Genomic DNA, 22,010 nt, shown 5'->3' with positions numbered 1-22,010 from the left:
TTTGTAAAATGGAACGAAACTGGGAAGACGGAACTCCATTTTGGAGTTCCGTCAAATCTCGTTTTTTCAGTTTTTTTTTCACTTTTCGTTCCAAAAAAACAGAAACGGACCATAAGTGCACCAAACAGAAGATTCCGTTTTTTCGTTCCAATAGAACGAAAAAACTCCAGAAACGTTTTTTTAGAACGATACCAAACGGGCCCCAAGTGTTTTGAAACCGACGGAAACGCCCTAGCTGTTCATTTGGCGAAACGGGTATCGGCCATCTCAAAAGCCAATACGGTATCGACAAAACGCCAAACATGTATTTTATCTAGCCATAGTTTGAAGGGTAATTTACAGCGTGCCATAGAGAATGCCAGTATTATAGGAACATCCTCTCTTTTATCAAATTAGACTTAGACCCCTTATCGTCAGTCTCTGTTAAGTGATGCTATGAAATGACACTTTGGCCCTTACTAATAAAACACCCTTATATTTTTATTTTCAAAAATACCCCTCTTCACCTGTGCACCATTTCATTCTCTTCCTACCTGCGACTTGTGATCCCGACAAGTTTGCCATGACTTCTTCCTCCGAAGGCGACGAACGCTCTCCTTTGCTCGTCGGAAGTAACCTGGGAGCCCCTGCTTCTTCTTCTTCTTCTCCACCTCCTCATACAGATGCTTTACACAAGAGAGAGGAAAGAGGGAGAACTAGAAGAAAAATTAAGCAAAATCCCCCACTCAAGTTGCAGAAATTTACAAAGGAAATCAAAATCAAAATACCCTACTGAAATTGTGTTATGTGTTGGAAATGGAGTTCGTCCTCTCTTTAGGATGTTGTTGGTGCTGATCAACTTTCAGAACCGCCGCCCTGTCAGCCGCTTTTTTAGTTTTATCATTTCTCTTTCTCCCCCACTTGCTACTGCAACCCACCCACTGCGGCATTGCCACTTGCGTCTCCCCATCTATAAACGAGAGGGCTAGACATGGACGTGCCTAATTCAGAGTTGAAGGTAACCCATCTTCTGTTGTAAGGCAGATAGAGGGCCTCGTTTTTCTTTGCGCCGTTGCTTCAAGTGCTTCCTCTCAATTGGGGAAAGCATGCAGAAAAGCCATTGCAGATCAGGAAGGCCAAAAATAAGAAACAAAAATGAAAGCACCATCAAATTGTTTTATCTTACATGAATCCAAATTGATAATTAATAGTTGGAAAAAACAGACACCAGCTCTGTAGCGCCACAACTACAGGTGATAAGGAAACCCCAAATTAAGAGAGATATATTCATTCTTCAACAATGATAATAAATAAACCCAGATGCAGACATAATGAAAGATGCGGAGTGGGGCAGACAACAGGGGAGGGAGATGGGGAGATGCAAGAGGTCGTGCCAATATCAGTGTGGGTTGCAGCGGCAATCAAAGTAGAGAGTTCGTCGGCTTCGGAGGAAGACGGAACTGACCGTCGCTAGATCCACTGGTCGCAAAGGATCTCGAGGATTTCCTCTTCTTTCTGTGGGTTGCAAACCTAGCTAATGTGCCCAACTTCCTCTGTTATGTCTCAGATCGACGTTCGAGCCAGTGGTCCTTTCACTGGTGTGGTTATATCTGTTGCCGCCATCGCCGTTGAGGAGCTGATCGGTATCAAAGATGGATAAATCCATCCATTTTTGATATAGAACATCATCAAGAGTTGAGGATCCCAGGAACGTTCTTCCGCCGTGGTCGCCGGAAGGGGGTTCATAGCCGCTGATCTGAAAAGCCCTGGGGAATGTTCTTCTGCCTAGTCGCCGTCGCGTGAAGGGTTGTGGTGAAATTGATGAGGGTAATTTTGGTATTTTATTGTTTTTAAGGGCAAAATGGTATTTACAAACAAATTGAACTGGTGATGTCAGCATTTTCTGTATATTTTGTAACAGTGATTAACGGTAGTGGGTATGAGTCTAATTTGGTGAAACAGAAGGGGTGTTCCTATAATACTGGCATTCTCTAGGGGGTGGCACTATAAATTACCCTAGTTTTAATGAACAGTATCAAAATGGGTATCGGCCACCCTTTTAAATTTGATACTGCAACAAAGAGTGGAGAGTGACATAATCCAAGCAAAAATTTTTTTTTTTTTCTAAGAAAAAAATGAGTGCTCCATCGTAGTGATTATTGTCCCCATGACAAGCCCCTGCATGATGGGTCAAAGGCATTTTCACCACTAGGTTACCAACCTCATTGGTGATATTGTCTTACGATCATAGTGTCATCTCATTTTTGCTCCTCACAAGTAGTCGAAACTATTCCTCCAATGCCGTCATTATTATCATAATTACTTTTTTTTTTCTTTGTAAAATTACCATAACAACTCACGATGAAGGAGAGTGAAAGAAGATTCGGTCTAATGAAATGTGAGGAACTTGATCAACGATGGATTATACTATCATGATTACAAAACTTTCCATCTTCTATTTCCTAAGGGCTAAGTTCTTGCTCTCATCCTAAGGATTGCTGCACTTTAGAAGCTAGTCAGGCCTTTTTTTATCTTCATGGATGTAGTGACAACTTTTAAGCCGATGCATACAAGAGTTGGATGTTTTATCCTTGATCATAAGAAGAATGTTCAATTGATTAATTATGATCACCTGATTTTTATGCCAGTTGTGATGGATGAGTCTATCGTTGTTAGATTGCCTCTCTCTTCAGCTCTTCGAATCAGGCTCTCATAGGTCACACCATCTATTTGGATTCAATTGTCTCCCCCCTCTAGTATTTCTACCATTGTTCTCGATATATTTATTTTGAAGATTGCTTTTGTCTCAAATTGAAATGGAATATTAAAATTATATAAGAATCGAATTAGATATAATATATGAAAATCTAATAAGATTTGCATATGTTTTGGTTTTAGTTTTAATTTTTAAAATTTATTTGATTCCATTTGTACATATTATTATTATTTTTTGAATGAAATCAAACCAAAAACCAAAATCAAATTGATTGACACTCGAATTAAGAGCAACGAAGTTAAAATTTGAACCTCAAAAACCTAGTCCCGATCCCATTAACCTTGCATAATATTATCATTTTTATTACATGGGTTTCTAGGCTTTAAAATGCATTGTTCCATGTTAAGAAAGCCAGAGATTATTAACTAGTTCAGTAATATCTCCATAGGCGATGTGAAACCATAAAGTTTCCAGGCTTTAAAGTTTGCACACCGATTTCCCAAACCCCATATACCTCATATATATATATATATATCAAATAATTATCTCATATTATTATATTACTAACTTCAAAATCATTTTATATTTGATTATTAAATTTTATTTTACTTTAAATTTTAAAAAATAAATTATAAACTACAATTAAAAGCATAAATTTTAAATGCATAATAATAAATTTAAGTGATTTTATATGATATAATGATAACCCATTTTTTTGTTTTTAATTTAAATTTTAAATTTTTTTATTTTTTTATTTTTTTATTTCCCATCCCTTTAATTTCAATTGCAAGCAAATGGAACCCCAGGACTTTCGTTTCCTTGGGTCTATCATTTCTTCTACCTAATTACCACAAACACATGACATCTTGAATCAATTACAGCTAATGACCATTTTTGACAATGACAAAAATCACTTAATTTTCAATTTAAAGAAATCCAGGTATGCGAGTGCAGAGGTCGAAGAAATCGAGGCAACCACGTAACTACAATCAGAAAGAGATTTTTTTTTTGAAGAAGGGTGTCTGTTTATATTTAGTAATGTCCATTGCGATCCCAGAATCTCAAATGACTGTAAAGCACTGTAACAAACAAAGATCCAAGTTCCAACTCATCACTCGTCAATTTCCCAGTTAACCCATTAACCAAGGAAGGAATTGGAACTACACCCAATTGCGGCTGAGAAGTAAAACACTCCTTTTGGCCTTAGACGCAGTCCAAACTGGTCAATCGAAATGGAACTGTTCATCCCGAATGAACTGAAACCCGCCAAAACCCAGTAGCTCTGAGAGGGGAAGAGTCTACGAAGGAGTCTCACACTCTTGTGCTTTCGAGGGCTTGTTGTTACTCTCTGATTCAACGTCTCACTGGAAGATCTGGAGATGAAGCACAGGACGGAGATTCTTTGGAGCTTTCTTTGGAGTAGAAAGCTCTTATCCTATGTTCTACTGGGTCTTATTGTTTCTCTGGGTTTACTCTGTGTTTACTACGTTTCCTCGCTTGCTCCTGCTCTACCCCGCTCCAATGACCAAGGCGGTGGAGAAGATGGAACTGACCCTTTGTTTGGCAGGCCCCTCCAAAGGGATGACGACGACTTTGATAATTTATTTGAAGATCAAGACCACAATCTAGAAGTCCCCAAGAGCATTCCTGTATGTGTACCCAGTTTGGTTTTGCTTGATTTCGTTGTTTAATTTTCCTCTCACATCACATTACTGGATTCTTCACAGGTCTGTGATATGAAATTGTCGGACTTGATTCCTTGCTTGGACAGAAATCTAATCTACCAACTGAAAATGAAGCTAAACTTGACCTTTATGGAACACTATGAACGGCACTGCCCACCACCTGAACGCCGTTATAATTGCCTCATTCCACCCCCAGTTGGTTATAAGGTTGGTACTAGCTTTCTGCATACAAGAGAGATTAGTTTGGTTATGGTTTGTTTCGATTCCAATTTTGTTGTCATTAGAGTTTCAGATCCCTATTAGATGGCCGGTGAGCAGGGATGAAGTATGGAAGGCAAACATACCACATACGCATCTCGCACACGAGAAATCAGATCAGAATTGGATGGTGGTGAATGGGGATAAGATAAATTTCCCTGGTGGGGGAACCCATTTTCATTATGGGGCGAATAAGTACATCGCTGCAGTTGCTAGGGTATACGAGAGATCTCTGGTTACTCGTGTTATCCTTTCACATGGTTTCATTTTCCTTTTTTATTTTTATTTTTTAAACAAAAGCTGTGACAGTCTTTCTTTTTTCTTGTTGAAGTAGATGCTTAAATTCCCTGGTGACAAACTCAACAACGGTGGAAACATAAGAAATGTACTGGACGTTGGTTGTGGGGTGGCCAGTTTTGGGGCCTACCTTCTTTCACACAACATCATAGCCATGTCGATTGCGCCGAATGATGTTCATGAGAATCAAATACAGTTTGCACTGGAGAGGGGAATCCCTTCAACCCTCGGTGTGTTGGGGACAAAAAGACTTCCTTATCCAAGTCGTTCGTTTGAACTGGCTCATTGCTCTCGATGTAGGATAGATTGGCTTCAGAGAGATGGGATTCTCTTATTAGAACTGGATAGATTGCTAAGACCTGGAGGCTATTTTGTGTACTCTTCTCCTGAAGCCTATGCCCATGATGAGGCCAACCGAAGAATTTGGAGTGCTATGAGTGATCTCCTTACTAGGATGTGCTGGAGAATTGTTTCAAAAAGAGACCAGACTGTTATATGGGCTAAGCCATTGAGTAACAGCTGCTACTTGAAGAGAGATCCTCAGACTAAACCTCCTTTGTGTAGCTCTGAAGATGACCCAGATGCGTCTTGGAATATATTTCTGAAGGCATGCATAACACCCTATTCGGCAAGTAAGTTCCGTTAATTGTTCACAGATAGCTTCTTATGGTATGTATGATTTGACAATACTCTTATTCCTGTGGTGCTTTTCTGTCAGTCTGTTACTACTATATGTGGTGAGTCAAGTATTGAATTTTGTATTGCCAGGACAGAGATGTTCTTGCTTTTATCAGACTCATCTGCTTCCCTGTTCCTCCTTTTATTTTGGGATGAATCCCTGCCACTTGTTTGTTGAAAAGGAACTAACAGAAATAACTGCGTAGGAGGTCAAGGATTTATGTCCAACTTGTGACTTTCTCGATAGGACCCTAGTTTAACTCAAGGGTCATGTAAGCTAAGATATAGCTTGGGTGAGTCATTGTGAGTATTACCACAAAGCATTATTAAGTTCATGCTGATGAACACATATTAGCTATAACCGGTCTGAATCCACCAAGGATTTAGCTATTGAACAAGACTGAATGATGCACAATAAGACAGCCTTGAAGGTTATGTACCACCATTTAGTTTTTACAGGAAATTAGCTTTAATAAATAATTGATTATATGTTTGTAATTGGTCTGAAGGGTGGATGAGTAGGGTTAGCAGTCAACTACAAGTTCTGTCACTTAAGCTACGGAAGAAGTGAAGATGTGGAGTGTATCAGCAGTTCCCCTTGATACACCAAAGGATGTAAAGTACTTGAATAGAGGACATAATCACAATGACTTCTCAATTTTTGAACACTGAAATTTATATAATGAAAAAATTGAGTCTCATTACGTCAATGGTAGATATTTTCAGATTTATTAATTTAGGTTCTATTGGTTAATGTGGACTAGGAGTTAAATATTGATGTAGTATCAATGGATGCAGTCTGATTATCTATCAATTTGGACCTACTGTTATGATGATACTGGAAATCCTTAGAATCTATATCGTATCTAATTAGTGATAACCACCAACTGTATCAGGTGTAATGATCTGATAGGAAAAATATTCACTCCGATGCTGTCAATACTTGATAGAACTGTGTTGAATGAGTTCTCCTTTTTGTAAGTTGCGTTTGTTTGAATCTCATCTCCACATCTTTCAACCTGAAATGACCTTTGCTACCTGCATAAATGATCAGATTCATTAACATTCCTTGTAGTTCTTTATGGGACTTTGATCTATTGACTTAATGAATGACCAAGACCTACATTTTTTATTTATTTTTTCTTCCACCACACCCCCCCCCCCAAAAAAAAGAAAGAAAGAAAAAAACTCTTATGACTTAGTTCGACCCACTAAAGTTGCACCAGCAAAAAAAGTCTCTTTTAAACATAGATCTGAGAGGAATAAAATGTAAATCAATTGGACACCTGAACTTCTCATGAATTTTCGCTTCCTCTTTCATCGTCTTCACATGCCAGAGATTTAGAATTAAGTACCAACCTGAATTGTAACATTTTAGTGATGAATAAATTGTATTTGACTATATGTAGATTTATGGATCATCTGCCATAACCCTAGACCCTCCTTTTTCCAACCTGTATTGTAACATTTTAGGCATGAATAAATTGCATTTGACTATTTGTAGATTTCTGGATCATCTGCCGCAACCCTCCTTTTCTCCTCCAAGTTATTTTTCCATTTAACTTTTTTAATAATTATTCAAGGTTCATGCCAGGGTCTATTCAATCGATAAAAATTGACAAAGACTAGCCATGGAGATGCATGTACAGAATTATTATCCTCCGATCTAAGATCATCTTTGTAGATAAAAATCTGCAACTTACTGATCTGTTTTATTCTTAGAATAGTATATTTTGTTTAATCTACAATGACAAATCAAGCTAGGACAAGGCTTTGGTGATTTTAGGGCCTTCTTTTGTGGGAGGGGGCTAGTAGCTGATATTAAGAGGGAATATTCTTTTGTTTCTTTGGGATGCTCAGATACCTATCAACTTGAGTTCTGCCTATATGGTAGGATTTGATGTGCTTATCAATCAATTCTGTATTCATGAACTGCTATATGTCTATCTATATCTTGCCTTTTATTCAAGGTTTGGTAGTGTTTCGGTGATTCATTTTTAGTTTCATTAAAAAATTTCCGTTTCATATTGTTATTATTTTGACTCATCTAATTGTTTCAGAACTTTCTTTTTCTGATTTTTAGAGCTTCAATTTTTTTAATGGTTTAATAGGGAGTAGGGATTGCTTTTCTATTTGTTCCATTTTGCATTCTAACAACTTTTTGCTTCTACTCTCTCTCTCTCTCTCTCTCTCTCTCTGTTTCTTTTTGACTCTTTTTTAAAATTACATGAGGAATCTCTCTCTCATGGGGTCAGAATCACTAATGCAAATTAGCTTTGGATTGATTTTTTTTTTTGGGGGGGGGGGGGGGGGGGGGGGAGGGGGGGTAGGTGGTAAAAATCCTATAATTTGAATAATCTTTTTCTCCTAACCAAATAGCTTAGCCTGTTCATATAATGCCCATTCTCATCTCATTTTAAATTGGTAATGTAGTCATATTCAGGATTTTCTCTTTCCTCCATATTCTTTTCTAAAGCTTACGTGGGAAACCAGATGTGCATAGGGAAAGAGGCAGTGGGCTGTTACCATGGCCTCAAAGGCTAACTGCAGCACCTCATCGTCTGGAAGAACTTGGTGTTAATTCTAAGGAATATCAGGAAGACACAGTGAGTTCAAAATTACTGTATTGCATCTATTTCTTAGACGTTTCCTTTCTTTTTTGTTATCACTTTTCTCTATAAAGTTTTAGTAACTTCAGAGGCTCACATACTGCAGGAAATTTGGCATTTGAGAGTGAAGGATTACTGGAAGCAGATGAAATCTGTAATACAGAAGAACTCTTTTAGAAACATTATGGATATGAAGTCAAACCTTGGTGGATTTGCAGCTGCCCTTAAAGAGAAAGATGTATGGGTTATGAATGTTGCTCCTGTAAATGACTCTAGCAAATTGAAGATTATTTATGATCGAGGCTTCATTGGAACTGTCCATGACTGGTATGCATTTTGTCTGGTTTATTTTATGTGTCTATGAATTTTTTGAATCTTATTGGTTATCTGGATCTGGACCTTTTATCATCTAGAACAAAGTCCAGATCCAGTTACAACCCTCAATAATTTCAATAGATGCTTCATTAATATGTAGAATAATTTTTTTTATTACATAAGGTGAAGGGGACATCTTGACACTCACTCTTTGTTCCCTCAACCTCTATTTTGGGTTTTCAATTCTGTTTTTTCTCCTTGTGGGCTCATGCCACTGATCTGTTTTCCCAGCTTCTTGTTTGAGGTGGTATGCTCTCCCTGATTTTCTCTTCTTCTCAAAGACTACCCTCCGTAACTTTTGTAGTTCCGAAGTCAAATCTCTGCCTCCCCTCTGAATTAGTATTCCTGAATGGATCAGGATCATTGGGTGCCCTCTCTCATGAGGGGGCACGCTTTCCCATCAGGCTGGTGTTAATGGGATTCCTGCTGTTTAGATTAAGCTTCATGCAGTTTAAATCGGGTTCCAATCTGATGTTAGAAGAGTCCCCTCGGGGATCATAATTCTTTCTACAATATCAGCAGCTTCATTTACATTTGTGTTTTTATTTTCCTGGGGGTGAGATTTGGAAAGAGGTCCTTAATATGTCACTGGAGAAGTCCATTTGGCAGATTCAGATTTTGGATGAATGTGGTCCAATTGATTCCATGAGCCAAAAACTGTGATTTGGTATATTTTGAAGAGGGTTTTATGTAAAATCCATGTCCATCAATGATTGGGGAGTGGCCAAAATGATCTTGGCATACCAATGGTGTGATTGTGGTCAAAATGGAATCCACCAAAGATTGTGTTTGTCTAGGAGTAGTTCAGCAATGTAATAGACATGTTGGTAGGTCATTGACCTTGCAAATGATCAAAATGCCCTGGCATTATCAACTGTGTGATGGAGGTCAAATGTGCTCTTATGAAGACTTTGTTGGCATCTGTAGAGATTATTGCAACCAATAGGATCCATTAATCTTGTAATGTGATCAAATGCTCTTAATACATGGACACTGTGATAGAGGTCAAAAGGGGATCCAGTAAAGATTTTGATGGTCTGGGGAAAGCTTGGGCTCATAAACGTCTCCCATGGTTTGATTAGACATGTGCAGAATGCAATCCCGTGATCTATGCTGTTCACTAGTTTTGAATTTTTTTGAAGGAGGTGGGGGTGGAGGTAGAGAGTGTTAGTAAATGCCAAGTTGAGATTACGGAAGGGGGGAAGGTGGAGAGGGACTGGCTACACAGGGTACATGCCATGTTAAGATTATTGAGGGATGCTTTATAATCAACATGTTAATGGATGAACAGATGCAGGATTGAAATGTAGTGTTTAAGATTCGTGTTGGGGTAATATTAGAGTGACAATTTCATCATCTGGGTTCAATGATAAATAGGGAGAAACAGTTTAAAGAGGTCCTTTCCCATTGAATTACAGCTGGGTCGAATGAAGATGGCTTTGTTCGTTGAAACCATAAATTTGAGCATCCGATGACTTTGCTTATATGGAGAACCAAAGATTTTGGAAACAATACATAATTAAAATAACTAAGCTGCGTTGTATAAACTATGCATTTTATTTTCCCCAAGGGTTACAACAAGTTAAATTGTGTTAGTTAGCAACACTGAATATTGAAATCATATATAACTTCCTGGCTTCATCACAGAGATTCTATGTCATGACATGAATTACTTGAAAATGCTTTGTTTTTAGATAGGATATTACACATAATTGATCATCAATTACCTTTTTCATTGTGAAGTTTCAAAAAAAAATCCTTCTTGAAGGAATATATATAATTTCATTGATGTAAAAATGACCTCATTTCAAGATTCATAATTCTCACTCCTCTGCTTATATGTAATCTGGGTTTGGGTCCATACTTAACTGAATTTTATCTTTGCAGTTAAGGAATTGACTGCTGTTGTCCAATCTATTATTCTGTCTTCAGGCTATGCTTACTTTGCTTCACCTAATACTTTATGGTTTCTGAGAGGCATTGATGAAAAAAAAAAACCACTAAGTTGGCCTTCTGGAAATATTCTCGGACCGGAGGCAAGATCATTTAGTGAAGGATCATCTTTAACCTTTCTCCATTAGGTGCCCCCATGAGGCAATGGATGCGTGTGCTGAAGAGTGTATATTCTGGTTTATTAATTGCAGAAGATAAACTGTTGTATTCTGTCTCCTTCCCCTGTAGTGGTTTCCTTATGGGGACCTCAAGTAGAAATGCCATGTATAATCTGCTCCTTGATTGTTCTGGCACCATGCCATTGCCTTGTATGGGCCCTTCGCTCCTGGATTTTTGACAGTTCTAGTTTCACGGTAGAGTTCAATGGGATTTTAGGGTTATAGGTTCTAATTTCATGATTTTTTAATGGGCCAAGATTTCATTGTCTAAGATCTCATAATTTCAAGACACTGGTAATTTCACAATTTTTTCCCGGCATTCCCCCACAATTTGATTGAAGGGGTGAAGGGTAATGGCATGGTAGAATCCCACTCCCTAAATATTATAAACCCATGCTTTTATGATACAGTTAAAACAATTTACACAGCAGTAAGTTTCTTTTTTCCTAAATTAGAAGTCAAGACTTTGAGTTCCTTCCCACTTCCAACCTTAATTTCGTCTTTCGTACAGTTAAAGGTTCAAATGACCTGAGTTGAGCCATCTAGAATTCGTCTGGGCTATAAGAATAGTTTCCAGCCTGAGAATGGTCAAGCTAGCAGCTGACACTCTGAATAGGTTGGCTACACTTCTGCGGAGAGAAGACTCAAGGGCTGCTCTTTTGTTTTATAAAATCATGTTCATCACCCAAATCAAGCATCAGCATTCAAATGAATCAGTGATCTACCAGTCCAAGTAGGAACGTGTTATAACTAGAAATTTGTTGCATTAAAAATTGTAGGTTATTTACACTCTTTTCACATTCAAATGGTAGAGCAGTTTCATTTTTTCTACCAACTAGAAGTGTACTATTTGTAAATCTGTTGCTTGTTTCCTGTTCAAGATTTTTTGTTAACCATTGGTTTATATTTTATAACCACAGGTGTCAATCATTTTCTACATATCCTCGCACCTTTGATCTGCTTCATGCTTGGGCCATATTTTCAGAGATAGAGGAGCATGGTTGTAGTGTGGAGGATCTACTCGTTGAAATGGACAGGATTCTGCGGCCTGATGGATTTGTTATAATCAGGGACGGACCCTCTATTATAAATCATGTTCGCAAGTTCTTGACTGCCTTACAGTGGGATGGCTGGTTATCGGAAGTTGAACCGAGGGTTGATGCTCTTTCCTCACGGGAAGAAAGAGTTTTGATTGCAAGAAAGAAATTGTGGGAAGAGAGTGTTGCAACAATGTAATTTTAGATTTGATTCCTGAAACTAGCTGGGTTTCTAGCATAAATTTTCCCCCAACCAGAAATTAGCTCTTAGTGTTCAATCTCTTGTCCATGCCTCTAAATCTTTTTCATGGGCTATGAAGCATTAATTTTTGTGTATAACAATTAGAAGTCAGTGGTTGGGACCATGGCCAAAGGAATTGGAATTGGCTAGCACTGATCTGGAGGTTCACGCAATCTGAGGTGATTTTTCCAAATTTCTCCCATGTTTGTGGTATTTTGGATTGAATCCTTAGTATCTTATTTGTATATGTTTGCGATATTTCGGCACAAGAGGGTTTGCAAAGGATGCCCTTCATTCCTGCCTCTGGCTTAGTACACCACTGGTTTCTACTCGTTCTTTTGATTAATAAGATCCCGTCCAAAAGAAGAGGACAACAAAGAAAAAATGATGCTAACAACTCGACTCTGTGCATGAATTCTATCCAATGTTGCTGTGTACCTGCCCTACACAGATGGAAGTATTAGTCATGGATTTGCAGCATATTTGCTCGTAAGAATTTTCTACTAAAATCACTTGCTAAAGGCAAATTAAGGAACCAGATGCACAGGATAATAAATTAAACGGGGAACCAGATTCCTGCAGATTATTTGAAGGCCAAAGTTTTTCCTCATTGTAAATGAAGAGAATCACACCATTGGAATGCCATAATAGCCTTTGCCTCTGGTACGAATGTTCAAAATGCCCTTGACACTTTTTAAAGTCTCATCAGAAAGTTGAAACCCATACATGAAGAGAGGATTGTGAATGAATGAAAATGAGATCACGTTTAAATCACTTTCTTTCGTTTCCCCTTTTGGGTTGACCTTTTTAATCAAAAGAAAGAGTGTAGTAACCAAATGCCTCCCAATCTTTCCTAGCAAATAGCAGTCCCTGTACTCTCTCTGAAGGCTTTGGATAATCAATCATTTGGATCACAGGGTTGGAATTCAAATGTTCAAATTTCAATTATCAGACACCTGCACAAATTCATGTCATTTACCATGAGAATTTGAGAATCATTCACTTAAAATAAAGTGCAATTGAACTCATGGACGGAAGAGACTGACTACTGATCCTTGAGCTATTATAGTTCAGGTTCGATCTGCATGTGAAGAAGCCTTCCTCCCTCTTCACCTGCTAATTTGCTGTGCAATGCCAGACACAAAAATGCATTGAGGCGGCTAGCTCAATAGGTATCACCAATGATATCTAGTCTGATTACCATCTTAATGCAGATGCTTTCCATTAGGGAAATTTGAGCGAAGTGCTTTAAGCATGACTTGTGCACCTTACGATCACATGCCCAAAGATCATGTTCAAATGGTTGAAAAAATTACTCCATCTTTATTTCAATTGAAAATCAACACCTTAGGTGTTGGTCACAGCAGAAAAGCTATCTGAGTTAAAGAAACTACTTCTAAATGCTGTTAAAGTACATCTATAAAGTACAAGAAAATTCTATAAGATCTATAAAGTACAAGAACTTATATTCTGTACAAGGTTTTATCATACTAAGAACCATCACGCACGCTGTTAGATTAGCTCATACCAACTTGGGATGCCAAATCACCTCAGAAGGACTTCGAAGCAACTCTTTCTGATAATCCAGTGTCAATGCTTGGTGCGGGCTCCTTGTCCTTCAGATTCTCAGTTGAGGTCATAGTTTTCCAGTTGTTGAAATGAGAAACTGCTGATACCATCTATTAGTTGTTCAGGTGCTTCACCATCTCTCACTACCTGTTCACTGAAAGCTTTTCAGACGAAACATCTATTTAAAAAAAAGCAGTTCTAACCAACAAATAAATGTACCATTAGAAAAAGATAAATGTAAAGGAAGAAAAGTTCACTGCAGAATCTGTGGGGGAAAAAACTGTGCAATTTGAATTAGGACAAACTTGAAAACTGAAAAGAAAATCATGAATCAATGCCTCTGGGACACCAAAAAAAGATCCCATAATTTAACTAAAAAATCTTCAAATGCGCATGACTAATTCAAGGAAAGAGAATAAGCTTATATATGATAAATACTAAGATCTGCAGTTGATGCTCCACCTGGGTTTATTCCTTCTCATTCTATATTGTCATTGTCTACATTATCTCCAGCTCTCCAGCGCTGTCTATACGTGTACGTTCCATATTTCAAATTATAAAGTGTACACAGCACAATTACCTGACCTATCTGTCATTAACAAGACGTTTTCTGCTAATGTACAAAATTTGTGAACATGTTTTCATGTGACCTTCTACCTTCACAAGTGAAAAGGCCCAATACATGCTTGGCCTAAAAATTTGACATGTGGCATGTTTTTCAGGGGGAGGGGGATAAGTGACAAACATTAATCAAATTAATCTCTTACTATTCTTTTCAATATACAAAAAGCTCAATGTGAGGAATTCCCAGGTCATCCATCCTAGCAAATCATTCCATCCACCGATAGAAATTACATGTGTGTGGGTCAGAGAGAGGGGAAGATGGTTATAATTACTAAAAAGAAAATGATATGGTCCGATGCCTCAAGAACTCGTAGAAACAAAGAACCAACAAGTATCATATATTTTCACATGGATCTGCTGACATCAGTAAGAGATTTTTCAGCTACTCCTTGCATGATAGAGGGAATTTTCCTTTTATTGGAGAGAGAGAATGGCCAATTCCTTAAGCTAATGAGATGACCAGGTTGCGGGTTGGGGGTGGGGGGCCAGGGAGTCTCTCTGTGGCCCTATTGTTGCGCTATATGCCTTGTACTTTATCCCCCTCATCCCTGGCAGCAATTAAAAAACCTTGTTATCTGTGTGTGATCTCATTATCCCAAGTATAAGTTGCTCCTCCTCAAAACTTTCAACAGCCCCCTTTCAAGCTAAGAAACCTCAAATATTCATTTAATGCTCTGTATAGTTGGATGCAAACTAATGTACAGTTGGAAAAAAAAAAAATCTAAATAATATCAATAAAATTCTTACCAAAAATATGGAACCAGAATTTTCAACTAAATTTCTTATGTTTTGGAGGAAAAGGATGAAAAGGGAGATATTATCTTCACTTTTCAACTATACAATAGAAAGGATGACACAGGAATAACTTCAATTGTCAAACTATTACATAGAATGTTATTATTAATTATCTTCTTACAATGTTTTACATGACAGCAGTTTACATCCATGTCCAACCAGACAAAGCCTTAACAAGACATTCTTAATCTGAACTCTGAAGGCACCACAGAAAATTCCCTCAGCAATCGAAAGTAGAAATTCCGGATCTAGAAATTACAGAAGAAGAAGAACGGAAGAAAAAGGACCAACTATCTAACACAATCACCCCAGAAGAAATATTGGTTACCCAAGAAATTATGAGTGGTCTCTGGTGAGTGAACTTCTCTTACGTCTCCAGCCTAGGAATTTAGAAATTCACAATATTCCAACTTTTCTCGGTCATCTGCTGGAAACCCCCTACTTAGACTAACGCAGTGGTAGCTCGCGAAGATAGTAACTTCTCACTAAAAGAGAAATCCCCATGCCAAATTCATCTCAATACGTTAGATCTTTAGGATCCATTTCAACCACTTTCTGACCTCACTGCTTCTCAGTGTCTAGATTTCAATACTTTCCTTCAATTCTTAATATGAATATCAACCCTATTTCACGAATTAAAGTTTCAACATCTATGCATCAAAAGGTGGACAATCTAGTTTTTGATCTATGTTACAGCGAATGACCACCCAAATGCTTACTTTGAAAGCTCTCACCCTTTTTCAAAATTTTCTTAAGATGACCCAGTGATCTCCCTATCCACGAGTGGAGCATGTCCGGAGGTTCAATCAATTAGCTACAACATCTTTCTTCCTTAACTATTAGATTTAGTTCTGTGCTGGTGTATAACTTTTCTTTGCTAGTGTGTAATTTCTTCAATAGCAAACTTAAATTTTTTTTTCTTTTCTTTTTTTCACAGATCACCATATTATAGCAACAATTGATACCAAAAATATAAACATGGAAAGTTAGAAGTACTTAAACAATTATCAAAAGTAGCAACAAATGGAAACATATAATGCATCATAAGGTTTTGCATAAATACCCGAATAGGAACATCCATAGGCAAGCCCATATGGTTGAGGAAGATGCCAGCAACCTTCTCCCAATATGCAGGACTATGTTTATCTATCAAATTATTGCCGATCAACTGACATTGCCCCTCCTCAAATGAAAAATCACACCCTACCCACACATACACAATTTTAGGCTTGTTGCCTAATTTCACATCTTGAACTAGCAAAAGGAAAACTGATCTAGAATCAAGGATCCCAGAGGAAAGCATTTCCACCTTTTCCATTGTTGGCCACTGGTACAGAACTTGTTGTGTTACTTCTCTGTCAGTTGAATAATTTGATCGCTCTTCGTCATGATCCTCTTGTACTCCGTTGGCAACATCGAAAAGGTCAGGATGGGACATCGATTCATCACAACCTTTGCAGTCAGACTGAATGGATCCACTATCAAGCAACATATCTTCTTCTAAGTCAGGAAGAGAGAAGGACAATGACCTTACTATGTTCCTGGAGGCTTTCGAATGTGGTCGGTTGTTAACTGATGGTGCCAACACCAATGATGGAGGATTGCTTCCTCTACGTGCTGCAAGAGAGGGAGAAGTCCCCTTACATGGCACACAGGCATTCTCTACTCTCAAAGCATTTGCAGCAGCAAACGGCTCTGTAAGAGACGAGAAAGTCCCTGTACATGGCAAACAAGTCTTCTCCACTTGGGATGGGCCCTTATAAGCAATTAGCTCTGTAAATTCCGAAGATGAAGGTGAGGGCTGAGAAGATGAGAATGACAGGTCGGAAATATTAGAGGATGCAGGTGAGAAGGTAAACAAACTAGAAGAATCTGATGGCGAGGGTAAAGGAGATTTGGAATTGTACGTTGGGCTGGTATTAGAATAACAGAAGGAATCCGGGGAACCACATGGAGGAGAGCGAGAGTGTTCTTCCATGGCAGTGATACATGAATCCATGACACTCGTATCTGGTTTATTATCGATATGGGCCTTCTCAGAAGTCAACAGAAACTTGGACGATGTCAGTAGTTCTTTTACTACACCACAAGCAAGTTTTCTTCTGAGTCTGCCCCAACCACTTTCTCTGGCAGGAAGATGAGTCTCTGATCCAGCCACCGGAAAAGGAACGGGCGGAACAACACCACCGGAAAGAGCCTTATGGAAAATTTCGTAGTCAACATCGTATTCATCCACCTTCTTGTTACTGACCCCAAGGCTGACAGCCGCCGCAACCTGATCCTTTTCTTCTTCTTCTTTGACCTTCCCGGTTCTATCAAACTCGTCGGCGATGAGAGGGCCATTAGCGAGGGCATCCCAGAACTCCAAAGGCTCTTTACCCTCGTCAATGCTCAGTATGTGTCCTTGAGCTCTCTCGTAACGCACGACCTGAAAGGCAGCCGCCCTGGCGTGATTCAACATCTCCTGGGTACAATTCTTTCCGACCCAGATGTATATCGCCGAAGGTAAGTGAACAACGAAAGCCCCACGAGAATCAAGGCTGAGCGGGCCTGGGCGATTCAACATCTTGGGAACCAGGTGGAGGGGATCGTAGGGAGAGTGGGGGGCCATCCGGTACATCGTAAGCACGGAATTGGGGCTGGCCGGCACGGCGTGAACCCTCTTCTGGCACTGCAGAAGCTGGCAGGCGAAGCCCATGTTTGGGTTGGTGACGCCGCGAGCAGCCTTCACGTGCTGGAACGCATCTTCGAAGCTCTGGCCGTCTCTCCACATGAGATAGGCGATAACCAAAGCGGTGGAGCGAGAAACCCCCTTGCAGCAGTGGACAAGGACGCGCCCTCCATGCTCTTGCACATCTTCGAAGTAATCGAAGACGTCGTAGAGGATACTAGTGATGTCCTCGGAGGGGCTGTCGTGCAGCCACAAGGTCTTGTAAACAAGATCGTTCCTGAAGTACTCGGGACACACAAACCCAACACAGTTGAGGACGTGAGTGATACCATTCTGACGGAGAATCTCACGGTTCCTAGCGACAGCATCGCTTCCCAGGTAGATATGATCGGTGATCCTAGAGCATTCCTTGTCGAAGAAGGCAAGCCTGTCCTTGCAGAGATGGAAATCCTCGGAGGAATCGAAGCCATCAAGGGGTTTGATGGATAATGGTGAAAGACGGCCATGGTTGGCGCTAGGAGTAGGGGGATGAGGCCATTCACCGAGGTCATCCGATCCGGGCTTGGGCCACTCTTCAACGGGGCGACGAGAGATGCAAAGGGGTTGCAGGGGAGGGAGGGAGGACCGGGCCTTGAAGCCGAATGGCCTCTGTTGGGGCTTGGGATGGCTAGAACTAGAATCAGGGTTCGCCGGAGAACGGTCGGAGGCGGACCATGAAACAGAGCGAAGGTAGGTCTTCCGAGGTCCATCGCCGGCGGCACCACTATCTTTATGGTGTTCTAACATCCTCTGTTTTCACTTACCGTCGGAACTGGAATGGAGGCTGACGCTGTAGTGCCGTAATATTACCACAAGTAGGAGCAATTGGATTTCGATAATGAAGACGACTCATGATGAAATTACAGTCCTGCAGGAAGGGGGAATTTCTTTCTCCTTTCAGTTTCAGACAAGAAATTTACAACACAGTTGATAACTAATACAGAAAATTGCTTCACTGGGATTTGGGAATTTGGGAATTTGGGATCTCTGTTTTTCTTTCTTCCCATCTCATCTTTCAGAAGAAAAAAAAAAAAAAAAGTCTAATCATGATTCATAGCGCTCTCCAGTCTCCCAATCTTTTTCAATCTCTGGTTTCCGAGACGAAAAGAAAAATCAAAGTAACACAACTGCGACTTAGTCAAAATGACCAGATTTTGGTAGAATATAGACCAGATTTTGGTAGAATATGGAAACATGAATTCAACAACAACAGTCCGAATGTGAACTGAAATAAATTATAAAGAAAGAGCCTAATTCTTTTGTTTTTATTTCTTAATCTTACTTATGAGGGGTTTGTTGAAGAGACTTACCAGGTACAGCTTTGAAGATAAAAGAAGACGACCGGGGGGGGAGGGGGGCGGAAGTTGTCTCTAATTCTGATTTCGTATAATTTTGTGAAATATCACCTTCAGGGGTGACACGTGTATTGATACCAATGTAATGGTCCAGATCTGATTTAAATACCTCTTCACTGATTTAAGGTTTTATTAGTTATATCAGATCTGGACCATTATATTGGTATCAATACACGTATCACCCATGAAGTGGTATTTTATAAAAATATATGAGATTGGAATTACAGACGGTTTCAACCCTATGCAGGAGAAAGAGTAGAGCAGCAGCTAACTGCTAAGCTAAGGCTTTGACTCTTGAGCCACGCTTTGAAATTTATTTGATTGGTTAAAGACTTGCGGGCAATTTTTCATAAACCAATTTTCCATACAAATAATTCCCATATAAAGGTTACTCATCCTAGAGAGAGGGGTCTCTCTCTCTCTCTCTCTCTCTTATTTTCATGGCAAAGGCGCAAAACAAGGATTTCAAACTCAGGGTCGAATCGTTCCTGCCGATTTTGATCCGGAATGAATTGGAATCAATCCGAAATAATACCAAAACCTTAGAATCGATCCCTCATGTCTGAAAAATCAATGATCTGACCCCAAAAACCCCCCCTAGAATTGGCTATTCTGGAATGTCAATTGGTATTAATCATAGCATATTCTAATTCAAAGCCATCCATTTGATTCCAGTTTTTAAAATAGGGTGGCAGGGAGAGAGACCCATCTTATTGGTGATTTTAGTACCAAATTGCATTCCTCTAACTCTCTTAGGCGGTTCAGTCAGGTTGAATTGATTTTGATCTGGTAATGGTAGTGGTTCAAGTTGAAATTGAACCGATAAGTAAAGTCTGTTTTGGATTCGATTTTGTTATGGATTTGTATTGTTTTAATATAGGTTTCAATTTGACTCAGTCATGATTTTTCATCAAATTGGTTCAGTATTCAATCGGTCTATCTGGTTAGTCCTATCAGTTTCGATTCTATTAATTTCTTAAAATACTCAAATCAGTTGGTTTGGACTGAATAAGCATTTGATTCCCACTGAATTTTCACATTGAATACTCTCTCTCTTTCTATTATGCTGTGCTTTATATATTTTAGATCGATAATGTATTTTAATAATTAACGATAGTCTTATTTTGAAAAAAAATCCATTATATAATTCTAAACAATTTCAAAATATAGGTATACAAGTCATTCTTTTTAATATAATTTAGAGTTAATAAATTTATCTATGGATAAAAAAAAAAATTCTTCATAGGCTGGGTGTCGTGATAGTGTGATACACAAAACGTTACGATTGAAAAAATGAAATAATAAATTATGTTTAACATAATTTCTTGAAATGTATTATCGATCTAGATTGCATACGAAACGCAACAAATGTGTATCCCGTTCTATGATTGACGTGTGTGGGACCCGTGGGAGTTAAGACTTCATAGTGAGGGGTGGGGTCCAGGAAGTAATAAACCATAAAAGCTCAGTTAGAACCTAACTAGATGGTATATACTCTGTGTCCACTAGACTATAATAAGCCTGTTACCAAAAAAAAAAGACGGTTAGCTTACTCGGTCAATGCCATGGAATGCTGGGCTGCTCCATGGTCCATGCATCATGATCAAGGCCTAAAGCTCATGTGCATGCTCTCTAACCTAGGTCAGGGGATGTCATCATTCAGATATTACCATTGACCGCTTTACACATCACATCATCCAATTGGTCTTGTCTTTTCCGGCGCCCACAAGTTGCATTGGTCCAAAGCTGCAAAAGAAACCGTAGCGCGACCAATTAAGAACCAAAGTCCTTGTAATGTGTTTGGTTTGCATTCTCAAAATAGATTTTAGATTTGAAATGTATTTTACAAATCAATTTTTTTTATTTCCTCACTTCAGAAAATACGCCTGTGAAGTTTAAATACTCCCATATGCATTTATATCCATGATTTGCTTTCTTGAGAAAACCATGTGGGTTGAGCCATTAATGCAGACATGCTTTTATTTTGAAAGAGCATTTAAAGTGCAGAGTTTATTATATGAGTTGGTGTCATTGCTCTCCAGTGTGGTGAATTAGTGATGAAGGAATCTACAATGCTAGGTTTTTCTTTTTTTCTTCTCTCACATTGGTTTAAAATTTTGGATTGGATTGAATCGGTTAAACCTGTTTAGATTAGATCAGTATTGATTCAGATTGATTCGGAGTTTTGAACATCCACTGGTATGATCTAATGGTAAAAAAGGAAGGTCTTTTCAAAACAAATAGGCAGACCATCCATAAATAACCTTATGGATAGGCCCATTGAGAAAACTTGCTCCTAGAAATAGATTTGAAAACTCAATTATTCTCTATTTTCTTGTTTTAAAATGTATTCTCGACCTAAAATCTATTCCAAGAATTCATACGCAAACACAAACTAAGTTTAAGACCACGTCTTTAGAATTAGTCAAATGTTTGTCATTCCACATCTCTAGAATCAATAATGTTAAATAAAAAATTATAAAATATAGTCATTTGTATAAATAATTCTCTTAGTAGTCAAATGAACGATGCATTATTTCTAGGCCCTATGATAAATTTAGTCAGTCATCTCCAACAATGTTAGGCAAAAGTCTTTTTTACTACTCAGTCACTAGGGTAAATCTTGATATTGAACATGTAATCATGCCAAGTGCTAGGGTGATGTGGAAAATCAAACACCATATGGGAAATAGTCCACATTGCCATGTGCAAAATTTTAAATGGGAAGTCCAATATTGTACCCTCACTACTTGTATTTTTTAGCTATTCGATAAGTTTTTACGTCCACCGGGTTTACAAAACTTGATTGCCACTTCCTCAAGATTCAGTCCATGCAAATGGCAGATGCTTATGCTATCCACGGGTTTCATTTTGGACATGTAATAACGAAGACAACAAAGTGGGGTGAGTGTTGCTATTGCATGGGCATAGGCATGGGAATGGGCATGAAAATATAACATAGGATGGGGTT

General features: G+C 38.7%; 2 protein-coding genes across 7 annotated transcripts; one reads left to right on the top strand and one right to left on the bottom strand.

Moving 5' to 3' along the window:
- Positions 1–3,689: 3,689 nt before the first annotated feature.
- LOC122067666 (probable methyltransferase PMT9) lies at positions 3,690–12,188 on the top strand. Of its 2 annotated transcripts, XM_042631510.1 has the most exons (7): positions 3,691–4,344; positions 4,423–4,587; positions 4,673–4,855; positions 4,973–5,567; positions 8,107–8,219; positions 8,329–8,549; positions 11,629–12,188. In XM_042631510.1, the coding sequence occupies exons 1-7, from the start codon at positions 4,075–4,077 to the stop codon at positions 11,942–11,944; spliced, it is 1,863 nt and encodes a 620-aa protein (XP_042487444.1). In that variant the 5' UTR covers positions 3,691–4,074; the 3' UTR covers positions 11,945–12,188. The 2 variants fall into 2 exon arrangements, with proteins under 2 accessions (XP_042487445.1, XP_042487444.1); XM_042631511.1 differs by lacking the exon at positions 4,673–4,855 and having other exon boundaries at positions 3,690–4,344.
- A 1,101-nt stretch (positions 12,189–13,289) lies between these two features.
- Positions 13,290–19,042, bottom strand: LOC122067660 (protein-tyrosine-phosphatase MKP1-like). Of its 5 annotated transcripts, none has more exons than XR_006136808.1 (3): positions 16,284–18,972; positions 16,038–16,177; positions 13,290–13,709 (listed from the first exon to the last, which is right to left on the bottom strand). XR_006136808.1 is itself a non-coding variant. In XM_042631501.1 (3 exons), the coding sequence occupies exons 2-3, from the start codon at positions 18,429–18,431 to the stop codon at positions 13,613–13,615; spliced, it is 2,484 nt and encodes an 827-aa protein (XP_042487435.1). In that variant the 5' UTR covers positions 18,432–18,552; positions 18,995–19,042; the 3' UTR covers positions 13,290–13,612. The 5 variants fall into 5 exon arrangements, 3 of the variants coding, with proteins under 3 accessions (XP_042487435.1, XP_042487436.1, XP_042487434.1); XR_006136807.1 differs by having other exon boundaries at positions 13,290–13,702; positions 16,284–18,971; XM_042631501.1 differs by adding an exon at positions 18,995–19,042 and having other exon boundaries at positions 13,290–13,702; positions 16,038–18,552.
- Between the last annotated feature and the right edge of the window lie 2,968 nt (positions 19,043–22,010).

This window comes from Macadamia integrifolia, unplaced genomic scaffold, assembly GCF_013358625.1.
Source record: "Macadamia integrifolia cultivar HAES 741 unplaced genomic scaffold, SCU_Mint_v3 scaffold3047, whole genome shotgun sequence".
Classification (NCBI taxonomy): domain Eukaryota; kingdom Viridiplantae; phylum Streptophyta; class Magnoliopsida; order Proteales; family Proteaceae; genus Macadamia; species Macadamia integrifolia.
Note: the sequence above shows the minus strand (reverse complement) of the source record. Positions and strands in the feature narration are given on the sequence as shown.

Bases quoted from the DNA above. Each gene is read 5' to 3' on its own strand.
- LOC122067666 (XM_042631510.1), top strand. From the start codon at position 4,075: ATGAAGCACAGGACGGAGATTCTTTGGAGCTTTCTTTGGAGTAGAAAG. The intron at 5,568-8,106 runs GTAAGTTCCGTT...GTGGGAAACCAG, and splicing joins CATAACACCCTATTCGGCAA to ATGTGCATAGGGAAAGAGGC. The intron at 8,220-8,328 runs GTGAGTTCAAAA...CACATACTGCAG, and splicing joins AGGAATATCAGGAAGACACA to GAAATTTGGCATTTGAGAGT.
- LOC122067660 (XM_042631501.1), bottom strand. From the start codon at position 18,431: ATGTTAGAACACCATAAAGATAGTGGTGCCGCCGGCGATGGACCTCGG. The intron at 13,703-16,037 runs GTATTTATGCAA...TTCAGTGAACAG, and splicing joins CTATGGATGTTCCTATTCGG to GTAGTGAGAGATGGTGAAGC.